The 12384-nt window shown below is 47.6% G+C and overlaps 1 protein-coding gene across 1 annotated transcript in view; it reads left to right on the forward strand.

Moving 5' to 3' along the window:
* The first annotated feature begins 801 nt into the window (after positions 1 to 801).
* LOC135814074 (macrophage mannose receptor 1-like) overlaps positions 802 to 12384 on the forward strand; it is a 43171-nt gene continuing 31588 nt past the window's right edge. Inside the window, exons 1-7 of the mRNA XM_065327134.1 lie at positions 802 to 1006; positions 4093 to 4316; positions 5839 to 6028; positions 6276 to 6320; positions 10165 to 10439; positions 10726 to 10858; positions 11524 to 11553. Coding sequence (XP_065183206.1) covers positions 949 to 1006; positions 4093 to 4316; positions 5839 to 6028; positions 6276 to 6320; positions 10165 to 10439; positions 10726 to 10858; positions 11524 to 11553 — 955 coding nt within the window. The 5' untranslated portion in view covers positions 802 to 948. The remainder of the gene's footprint in view (positions 1007 to 4092; positions 4317 to 5838; positions 6029 to 6275; positions 6321 to 10164; positions 10440 to 10725; positions 10859 to 11523; positions 11554 to 12384) is intronic.

Consider the following 12384-nt stretch of genomic DNA (forward strand, 5'->3'; position numbering starts at 1 on the left):
TGTTGCAAGGCTTGTGATTTGACATCTGTTGTCACCACCAGTAATGGTAGCCTAGCCGTGTCGCAGTTACTTTGCATAAGCGTTGAGTCTTGACAGGAAATGCGCAGGAGCTACACACAGTCGTGTAAGAGCACTGCAGAAGAGACATGTCCATCGCAGCTGTCTGACCACGAACAGGCTACACCATGTAGATCTACCAGAGCAAGGTCGAAGCAGGGTCTGCATACCACACTCGCAGGGCGATCATAAAAAAATACTCTGATCTGCCTGGCTCGATCGAGAGGTGTATGCCATCCACGACATCTCACTCCTATCTGATCATATCTACGAAAAAGCCATAAGCCTGATAAGGAGCACGTGCTTCCTTCCCCATATCTGACAGGAAGATCTGCTGGGAGAACCTGAGCTAGAAGGCGAGACCGAGTCTGCGGAATGGGAGTGCGCCGACAGCAGTAGTCTGTGGCTATCGCGAGTCTTGAACCTGCGACCAACGATTACGAAGCAGTACGAGTGCGCGCGGTATGATCTGACGGCGGAGAGCATGACGTAAAGTCCACGAGCTCAAGGGACGACAGGACAGGTTGTCTCCGCACATGCAGCACTTTTTGCTCGGTTGGTTTTGTGCCATTTCGGACGCTTCCCATCGGCGCATGCACCTGGGTATACCGGGTAGGCACTGACACTACAGCGTAGTAGTGTTATGTGGTGTAGTAGGCGGTCGTAGCGTGCACCCTGTGCACGCGCCCAAGCCACCTTTCCATCCGCTGCTCGTTCACAGGTGGGGAGCGCGAAAGAGAAAACTCGCCGCTTTGCCCTTTCCACTTCGCAGTTCAGCAGTACAAGCAGGCTGAAGTAGGGTTGGCAAGACTGGCGAGTGGCGAATAGGAGGAGAGGTAGCTGACTGGTCTGGACTCCGTCTCCTCGGAACAACCGCGACTCGCCGCCACAATGCAGGGCTTACTTGCCTTTTCACTAGCATTGCTCGCCGTGGTTGGTCAAGCTCAAGGTAGGTAGGGCACAAACTACACTGATGTTGCTAGGGTGTAGTGCTTCGCAAATGTACAGTAACCATCGTATGCCAATCATCGACCGTGTGTAATCAGGTAATGATCCCACATCTGCGTGGTGGCCTTTGGCATTTGGCCACTGCCCAGCTCTGCGGCTTAGATCAAAGACTACGCGGAGAGGACGCTCTTTCCTTACCATGATCTGCTCCTACTGCGAGCAGTGTTTTGAAATAGTTATGTTGCCGCCGGCTAGACTTCGTCCTGGGACACCTCTGCGATCGGGTCGAAACGGTGCGCGGCTCTTCGTGGTTCATATTACTTCGAAGCATGTTACTTGATCTGTACAGTCATGAAGATGGTTTTGATCGCCTACTGCCACTCGTTGTTACGTTACCCGACGAACGATGTTTCATGCACCGGACTAACAGACAGTCCACGTCTCGTCTCCCGACTCCATAATGATGACCGATGCTGTATGGATGGCACTGTGCGGACCAGGGAGTAGTGGGGTTTCCCTCGGGTGCGGACGTAGTCAGTTCGGCCCTACCCCGGCAGTGTATCATGGTTATCCTAAGTTCCCAACGCTTTTGGGCGAGTCAGTTGTTTCGAAGTCGCCTGATCTGATAATCGACATGCACCGTCGTTCTGATCCGATCCGAATGACCCCGAAATCTACAGTAGTAGTGATGGCCAAGTTATGCATTTGTATTGCTGGTGAGTGGGGTGTGTATTCGTATGTACGAACTACGAAGTCATGCAGTAAGTCTGACACCCAAAACGAGCAATGGACATCTGCAAGACTACACGTTAGCTAGACATCATATTATTAATTTTTATATTCAGGATAATGATCAAAATGCATGCCCGCAGCATTTGGATAGGTGTGCAAAACATCCGCATAGCCACGGTAGAACTGTACGAGTCGTACATCATAGTCACACCACCACCCACGATGTGCTCTCCTTACTCTCCAGTGCCGAACTAATTCCACTTGCACATCACCACCATAGCAAGGACAATTCCGTTGAGATCATATAGGGCAAAAGGTGGAATTTTGCACCGCCTTTATTCACATAGAAGTGTGCCAGGTCCTAGGACACTACGGCGCTCGGTAATCACAGTTCTACCAGAGGTGATAATGCAAGCAGACATTGCTGGAACATGGAATGCAGCTTAGCTAGATATCGGGTGCAAAAAGCCATCAACAAACGCTGAGAAGTACTACTAGTCTCCGCACCGATATTATACAAAAATATTGAGAGATCGATAATTGGATTCAACGGGTCAACCATCAACCTCCCATGCAATATCGCAACCACTAACCTCTCTATACTTTGTATGTACATGTATGTGTGGCAGCTAGTAGTCACGAGTACCTCTCGCAGCTACTGTTGATTGCATGCCTTTTTTGCACTATGTCTAGCTTTCCATGCCATGTTTAAAGGGGAAGTTAAGGCAAAAATCAAAATTTCACCAGTTGTAATCTTCGGGGTGCTGAGTCGAATGGTCGTGGTCCGAGGAAGCTGAGACGCTCCCTTCCTACTTGAATTCCAATCGAACTCGCGCACTTCCACCGAAACTGGGTGACTGCGCCCTACTAGATGGGGATTTGTATGCAAAATGTCACTAAAAGCACCATTTCTTTCTTATACTTGCACGGATGACCGCGATTGGCCCATATGTTGTAGTCTTTTGGACGCTGAGTCGACTGGTTTTGGTCCGAGAAACTGCGATGCAGCGTTCCTCCTTTATTCCCAATCGAACATGGTTGAACAAGCGGTCACGTGCTCCTGCGTGCCCAAGTCACCTGGTCACAGCGCCAGCAGGCGACAACTTTCACACCAAGGTTCAACTCGAGTTCAACTCGAGTGACAGGACTGCACCCAAAAAGGTCAAACAGGCTAGTAAGTTGCACCCTGCAGGCACGGTGACCAGGTGACTGGTGTAAGCAGGAGCACGTGACCGCTTGCCCAAGCATGTTCGATTGGGAATAAGGGCAGAACGCTGCATCGCAGCCTTTTCGAACCAAAACCAATCGACTCAGCGTCCAAAAGACTACAACATATGGGCCAATCGCGGTCATCCGTCCTTTTATAAGAACGAAATGGCGCTTTTAGTGACATTTTGCATACAAATCCCCATCTAGTAGGGCGCAGTCACCCAGTTTCGGTGGAAGTGCGCGAGTTCGATTGGGATTAAAGTAGGAAGGGAGCGTCTCAGCTTCCTCGGACCACGACCATTCGACTCAGCACCCCGAAGACTACAACTGTCTGGTGAAATTTTGATTTTTGCCTTAATTTCCCCTTTAAGCAATGTGTGATTGTGCTATCTCCTCTGCTAGAACTGTCATCACCTAGCGCCGTAGTGTCCTAGGACCTGCCACACTTCTATGTAAATAAAGACGGTGCAAAATTACACCTTTTGCCCTATATGATTATAATTCATTCAACTGAATCATCCAGTATCTACTACCTCCACTGATGAGCTCTGTTGTATCAAAACAGCTGTCTGGAGGGTCGGCTGCAATATCAGATTATTATTATCTCAACAGAATTGTTCTCGCTATGGTAATGTTGTGGAAGTGAAGTAGGTCGGCCGCTGCGGACACTGAGCGCATTGTGGAGTGACGGGGTGACTGATATTTACGTAATGGTCCAGTTTGACGCTAAATCAAGTTGTCTTAGAACTGTACTTGACAAGACCCTGCAAGTTCACTTTAAACTCTAGTCTCTAAGAGGTCCCTGGTTTAAGTTTTGTACGGGAGTAGTTTTTTAAAGCTTTTTAAACTTTTTTAATTGTGCTGCTATCCACAGTCAATTGGGAACTTGTGGGCAGACACAAGGAGTACATCAATGCGGCCGGGATTTCAGCACTTGTGCCGATAGTCTTATCGGGTGCATGCCTTGTAGCGGTAGTCTGAGTCTCTTCAGGGATTGTAACAAATATATACGTTTTACCCACTTATATGACGTCTCCTGAAACAGCACCATTGCTAGCTGCTACTCTGTTTGGATTTGGAAGGTGTTGAGCTGCAATTCCTTTTGTTAATAAGAACTTACTTGTATTGTATCATTTGTATGTGCAGGCAATTGCCAAGCACCATGGACTTCATCCGGCACTAGCTGCTACTTGGTGGTGAACTCCAAGCAAAGCAGTCTTACGTGGAGTGAAGCGCGTCAAACGTGCGTCTCCAACTATGGCGCTGAGCTGGTCAGCATCAACAGCCCGACGGAGCAACAAAATGTGTACGGTCTGCTGCAACAGTCCGGCGAAGCAGGACAAGTCTGGATTGGCATTAGTGACAGGAAAGTAAGTTTTGGAATGGCATTACACTACATCACATACATAGTGTTAATCACACCTCATTTTTGCTTTGGGGTTACTAGTACAGTCCGTATCGGCTATAAGGTTGGCGGCTATAGTAATATACCGGATATAGTGATCAATTTCTCAAATTCATTTTCATTTGCCATAACTAAGTATACACAGTTATTGCGTATAGTAATAATCGTCTATAGTAATATATCGCCTATAGTGATCAAATTCTTATTTCAAAAGACCTTTATTACATTATGTTTGCATCGGTTATAGTGATTGATGTAAAATCAAGCGATGTTAGAGGAGAACAGGGTGTTACTTCTTCGTGAAGAACTTGTCCAGTGAGTGTTGTTTGGTGAGTTTTGCTCGCACAAGTTGCCAAAATATGCCTCCATCGTGAGGAAATGCTGATTTTCTGTGTCAGGAGCTACAGCCAGCTACATGACATTGTACAGTCAAATCTGTCGTAAGCGACCGCCCCTTGGTGCAAGAAAAAGCGGTCGCTTACGGCAGATGGTCTCTTACGGCAGATGTATGGTAAATCCGGCATACCAGGTATATGCTTCCATGTACTCAAATCGACGAGAATAATGTGATTTTTATACATGTATCATTTTATTGGATATTCGACGACGACCATACCTGTATAGTACGCGTATGCGACACGGCAGTAGATCGACACTGCCTGGACTTGAGAGCTACAGCACAGCCTCAGTACAGGCCAGGCGCCAGTCGATCGCACTTGCAAGACAGCGCTATTTCACACTTTGCAGTCGACAGCGCACTGGCAAGTACAGTTTCGCACCTTACTGAACCTGGGTCGCGGTCGCTTACAGCAGATTTGAATGCAGCCACCGTGCATGAAATCGCGGTCGCTGGTCGCGCACAGCAGATGGTCGCTCTGGACAGATCAGTTTGTATGTGAAACCGTCGGTGCACGGAAAATCGGTCGCTAACAGTAGATGGTCGCCTACAGCAGAGGTCGCTAACGGCAGAGTTGACTGTACATGTATGTAGTGCGTATGCACGGCGCACTGAGTCGTTTGACACCCCACTCGCATAAATTGCATGCAGTATCGGTCATAGTAATATATCGCTTATAGTGATAAAATGCTCAAAATCAAACACCAACGCTATAGGCGATACTGACTGTACATATTTTTCCTTTTCTTGTTTTCTGGGTTTGCATTTGTATTGGCATTTCCATCCATTGTGTTTCTTTTGCCCGTAAAAGAGGCTGGATATATAAGTATGTGAGTACACTGGCATAAGAGCTCCAGCAACGTGTTGCAGCGGAAGGAGCATAACTGTTGAAAACCATAGGGACCTTCCAACCCAATTTACATGGGAAATGCTAGGCCAGTAGATACTTGTTGTTCTGTCAGAGTTGCTCGCTGGGCCTAGCACAATCACACTGGATGAAATTATCCAGCACATGTGCTGTTTGCGCAGTGTATCGGCGCTCAACCCGAATGACTGTATTTTTTATGGACTCGACAATTTCTCGTTTCAGATGGAAGGTATCTTCGCATGGAGTGACGGCTCTGGTAACTTGAGCACATCCACTAGCGCCTACAGCCATTGGTTGGTTGGTGAGCCGAACAACGCCAACAACGAAGATTGCGGTGTCATGACTCAGCAAGGCTTCTGGAACGATGTCCTGTGCTCCACAACCCATGGTTATGTGTGCGAGCGTACACTAAGTGAGTTACTGCGAATGCTCCCACTGCATCCCATCTGTTTTTGATATCCCAACTATCGTACTCGTATGACTCGCATACCGCGGATTGGTAGCATCTTCCCCATAGGCATAGGGATGCATGTCGGAAGTTCGTTTCTCTGCAGTATGTGGCCTAACCCTCATTCACTCTAATCTAAGCCAGACGGTGTGCTCTGCAATGGGCTAGTCCTCATTCACTCACTCACTCTGATCTTTGCTCTTCTTCACAGTATCCACCGTACCACCACCGCTACAAATCACTAATTTCACAATTGGTAAGTGGACTGATGCTACCACAGATCACTGTATGTGTGTGGAGGGGTAAGTGGGCATGTGTGGTGTGTGTGGGGAGGGGTGGGTGTTGGTAAGTATGTGGGTGAATGGAGGGGGGGGGCGCACACTGGCATGTGGCATAGTGGGCTGGTGTAAAAAGTTACTAAAAACTAAAAACCTAGATAAACAATCAAGTCCTTCTTGGACACAGTACATTTTGCTACAGTGTTGTAACCAGCCATCACTTTGAAACTTGTAACTTGGCAAGAGGTACCATGGATGCAGATACTCAGTGGGATATTCACACTTAGACCACTTTGTAGAGTCTACCCTACTTGGTTTTCACCGCTTTAGGGGAATTTGATTCACAGTGAGATGTGGTGTACCAGCAGATGAAGACCTGCCAGTATCACCGATCTGCAACGAGTCCTCAGTGAATGACATTCATCATAGCCTACGGTTTTCAACTTTTCATGGAGGTGCATGCATTTCACTACTGTCAATAGTTCCTTGGGTAGTATAGTTACTTTATATTCTTAATATCTTCTCCTTGTCAATGGACAACTTACAAACTGTAACTGTGAGTTTTCTGAGAGTGAGAGTTTGAGTGTTACGCTTCTTTATACTTGTAGACTCATGTCTTCTCCTTGTCCGGATTGTCACTGTGATGTGTTTGTGTATGTATGTATGTATGTATGTATGTATGTACACACTAGTCAGAACAACAGATGGCTTGATCAGTCACAACTTAAAGTTTCATGCCATCTCAGGCACTCATCAGGTGATATGAACATCAAGAAAAATAACCCACTATTTAAAGCCCAGTATGGCGGGACAAGGATAACAGAAAGCGCTAGGGGCGCTATCAACTCATATCCGATTCAGTGTCATAGCCAGTAAGGATCGCGGTACTAAGGTGATAAAGGATAATTTTAGTTTTATCACCTTTAATAAAGGTGATAAAACTGAGCTGGCCTAGCTAGTGAGTTCCGCAGTGCAAAGATGATGATGGTGACAAGGCGGCAGAGAGCTATCAACTGGCCCTACTGCCTGGAGGCAGGGCGCCGAGAAGATCATGTTATCGGTGTTGACAGCATGAATTTATTTTGATGTCGACATTTGGATATCAACTCCGACCGCTTGTGGCGAGTGGTCCAGAAGGCCAAGGCCTACAGCAACATAACAAAAAGATGCAGCCTGTGCCTCGAGGAGAAGGCGAGAATAATCACTGCCGACAGGAGATCGAGCCTCAACAAGCGGTCAGAGTTGATATCCAAATGTCGACATCAAAATAAATTCATGCTGTCAACACCGATAACATGATCTTCTCGGCGCCCTGCCTCCAGGCAGTAGGGCCAGTTGATAGCTCTCTGCCGCCTTGTCACCATCATCATCTTTGCACTGCGGAACTCACTAGCTAGGCCAGCTCAGTTTTATCACCTTTATCCTTTATCACCTTAGTAACGCGATCCTTACTGGCTATGACACTGAATCGGATATGAGTTGATAGCGCCCCTAGCGCTTTCTGTTATCCTTGTCCCGCCATACTGGGCTTTAAATAGTGGGTTATTTTTCTTGATGTTCATATCACCTGATGAGTGCCTGAGATGGCATGAAACTTTAAGTTGTGACTGATCAAGCCATCTGTTGTTCTGACTAGTGTGTCACGGCTCTACCTTCCCGGTATCGAGCTCTCTTGGATTTCTGCTGGAATTCACAACAGTGTATGTATGTATGTATGTATGTATGTATGTATGTATGTATGTATGTATGTATGTATGTACCGAAGGATGTACCCAGAGTGCTGACAGTGCTCAACACCACAAAGGCAGAGCGTAATACACAACAGAACAACAAGGACAATCAAGGCTTGTTTGCTGCTACTTTTTAAAAGTTTCATGCTCACGCAATCATCAGGCAACATGAAGATCGGGTGCCGACCATGCCGGTATATATGCCAGGAGAGGGTGGTATAAAAAGCTGTGTGAGACTGTGGGGGCTAGCGCAGTAGCGGTGGTGTTTTAGGCAGGGGCTGTGTGCAGAGTGTGTGGTTGTTGAAGGCAGGGGCTAGCAGTGCAGTGTTAGCGCGGAGTGTGTGGCTGGTGTGGGCAGGAGGTGGTGAACAATGCGTGTGGATGTTGTAGGCAGGAGGCTGTAGAGCTAGCAGTGTGATAATAGCGCAATGTAAATGGATATGTCTGGTGTGGGCAGGGTGTTATGAGCAAGGTGTGTGAACGTGAATGGTGTGGGCAGGAGGCTGTGGAGACATGTTTAGGTGACACCGTGGTTTTTTAGGAGATACTTGTTCTCGTGTCGGCACTTGGACACCATTTCGGAGCGCTTGTTGAGGCTGGACGGTGACCCTAGCGTGTTCAGGATGTGATACTTTTCTCTGGTACAGAGGGGAACACCGCTTCGTGATGTTGGAGTATGCCCGGGCGCGATCTTTTATCCTCCATTCGACTTCGTATTGGGCGTTGGATTTCTTCAGCTTCCAGATGTAGTTGGAGAACTCAGTGCAGCTGGAGTACTTCTCGTATCTTGTTGTAGTCATATGGTTGGCATGGCGTGACTTGAATGGTGGCGCCGACATACCGGTGTATTCCTCAGGCCCCACCAAAAAGGAATACACCGGTATGTCGGCGCCACCATTCAAGTCACGCCATGCCAACCATATGACTACAACAAGATACGAGAAGTACTCCAGCTGCACTGAGTTCTCCAACTACATCTGGAAGCTGAAGAAATCCAACGCCCAATACGAAGTCGAATGGAGGATAAAAGATCGCGCCCGGGCATACTCCAACATCACGAAGCGGTGTTCCCCTCTGTACCAGAGAAAAGTATCACATCCTGAACACGCTAGGGTCACCGTCCAGCCTCAACAAGCGCTCCGAAATGGTGTCCAAGTGCCGACACGAGAACAAGTATCTCCTAAAAAACCACGGTGTCACCTAAACATGTCTCCACAGCCTCCTGCCCACACCATTCACGTTCACACACCTTGCTCATAACACCCTGCCCACACCAGACATATCCATTTACATTGCGCTATTATCACACTGCTAGCTCTACAGCCTCCTGCCTACAACATCCACACGCATTGTTCACCACCTCCTGCCCACACCAGCCACACACTCCGCGCTAACACTGCACTGCTAGCCCCTGCCTTCAACAACCACACACTCTGCACACAGCCCCTGCCTAAAACACCACCGCTACTGCGCTAGCCCCCACAGTCTCACACAGCTTTTTATACCACCCTCTCCTGGCATATATACCGGCATGGTCGGCACCCGATCTTCATGTTGCCTGATGATTGCGTGAGCATGAAACTTTTAAAAAGTAGCAGCAAACAAGCCTTGATTGTCCTTGTTGTTCTGTTGTGTATGTATGTATGTATGTATGTATGTTTGTATGTATGTTTGTATGTATGTATGTATGTATGTGCAGGGCCGGAGGAAGGAGTTTGGGAGTGGTCCGGCGAACCTTTGAGGGGGTCCGGGGGACCTCCCCCGGGAGAAATATTTAAAATTTACGTGAAATAGAGCGAATTTGGGCATCTCTAAGCCTCCAGAAAATGCAGAAAATTATAGTAAAAGAACACAAACACAACTTTTTTTGATCCATATCAGCCATACAGTGCCGGTCACGGAGTCCTGAGCTACTTCGAAGCACATCACACGTCGGCAGTCGAGTCATGTACCTCTGGGGTTTTTTACACCGGTTTTGCACGAATCACATGGACCATCCAGCTGGGAAAGTGGTCCGGCCATGGCCGGACCAGCCTGACCGGTTCCGCCGGCCCTGATATATGTATGTTTGTTTAACTCTTCCTCAATGCAGCCACCAGCACAGACTGCGGTGGATGGTACAGTCATACCGGCTACTGCTACAAATACTATTCCAGCAAAATGACATTCGTGCAGGCTGAGGCATCATGCTTCCAACAGGGCGCCACACTTGTGACCATACTTACCCAGGCCGAGTTGAGCTACATCAAAGCGTTCGCCAAGACACAGCATACCGCATCCTTCTATCTCGCCCTCAATGATCGTCTGAAGGAGGGTACATTTACTTGGGACGACGGCACACTGACTGGACAAACTAGCTCTGTAACTGTGAGTGCACCAAACATGTAGTGTTCATGTGTGCGTCTGTATTATACGAAAATAACTTTGACCTGGTGTTGCACCCAACCAGACCGTGATGGGACCTGGCTTGCAGCAGCGTCGATGCTCTTGCCTTTGCTAAGCTACGGCGTATTACACAACACAACCAAAGAGTGTTTGGATTGCAGAGCGTGGCCTGTACAGACATGAACCTTATCACAACAGCATCCGGTTGTCAGTCACGCTGTGTGTCGTGTATTCCTCCTTTTGCATGTGACTGTGTTATGCTGCTCAGAACTGGGGCAAGGGCGAGCCTAACGACAATGCCCACTCTGAGGACTGTGCTGAACTTCTGCCTTATCCAACACTGACGTACAACGATCTGCCATGCAATATCAAACGCGCCTACATGTGCAAGAGGAAAGCAAGTAAGTATACTTCTAGCCGGATGACCTTCAGTGCCTTTGCCGGGTTTGTTGCACTTAGACACCTCACTGGGGAGCATGTGACAACATTGGAACCTGCATGCAATGCACACTATCGGGGAAAGGGAGACAGTAATTTGAACGTTGATGGCAGGGTTGCCTTCATGGGCCTCAAACCATGGCTCATATGTACATCCAATATATCAGACTACTGAGTGGTACAAGTACCAGTCATTCATGATCACACCATAGTAGCTTCTGTTTGGTTTCTTCACACCTGCACATTCTTCCCACTATTATGCATTGTGCAAAACATTTTAAGTTGCCATTTTCTGGCTGCTCATCTTTGTGCTAATTCTATGACTTCTATGCTGCATTGCAACTGCTGAGGGGGAATTGAGAGTTGTGGAAAACGCCTGAATGCTGCTCTGAGAGTGCCAGACGCTTTTATATAGTTTTCATCGTCTGTCTGTTGTTGTAGGGCATGTGATCCCCCCCCCCCTCCCTCCCTCGCTATTCCCCCAATGCAATATTCACTGTGCATGCTTTACAGTATCGCAAAACTGACCAAGTGTGTGGGCACCGAAGGGATGCCAGCCAGCTTTGGAGTGTTTCTTGACTTGTGGTGTTCCCTGTCTGATGTCTTGTTGCGTATGCGTGGACCACAGGCTCACAAGGAAAATGGCCTCCAATCACGAGTAAGAATGTCGAACAAAGATATCCATAGCCAGTTATTGTGCTGACAACTATCATACTAGAACTGTAAATAGGATGGGGTGCACACCTGTACTACATCTACCCGATTTTAGCAGTTCTAAGTCAAGCACGTTTTCGGGGTCATCTCTTCTTGTTTTTAAAAGTTGTTTTCACCCAGCCCTGACCACTACTAATACAGTGCGGATCGGCTATAGGGTTGTCGGCTATAGTAATATACCTCTTATAGTGATCGTATTCTCAAATTCATTTTCGTAAACCACCCCTTTCTATACATATCGGATCGGCTATAGTAATAATCGGCTATAGTAATATATCGGCTATAATTGTATTCGATATTTCTGAAGACTGTATTATTGTACCACAAGGAGCGTAACGATTCCACAAAAGGCGATCGTTCAAAGCAGGTAACAACAAAGAGCAAACTACGCTCAAGACCAAAACCAAAACAACAACTGCACCAGCAAGCTCTTTCCTTGCACTAACTACAAATACATCAAAACCAAGCAGCAAAATGCAAATCCGCACGCATGTTTGCCGGAACTGAACCTCCGTAGCGCAGCTGATCATTGTGGCTGCACGGCCGTACGGGACGACCTTCCCGCCACAGTAGGGCAAAGAGCTACGCATGGAACTAGCAATAAATGCATGCAGCACACCAGCAAGCTGTCCTTACGCAGACGTCTAGTGTAGCGTGTGCAAGGATGAATAGCATGAGAAACATGATATGACACACGACTCCTATGATGCATGTAATGTATACAACATACCCCCCACCTTGAACGAACCAGGGGAGAGTGAAACTACACCAAAGG

The sequence above is a fragment of the Sycon ciliatum genome, chromosome 4 (assembly GCF_964019385.1).
Source record: "Sycon ciliatum chromosome 4, ocSycCili1.1, whole genome shotgun sequence".
Classification (NCBI taxonomy): Eukaryota; Metazoa; Porifera; class Calcarea; order Leucosolenida; family Sycettidae; genus Sycon; species Sycon ciliatum.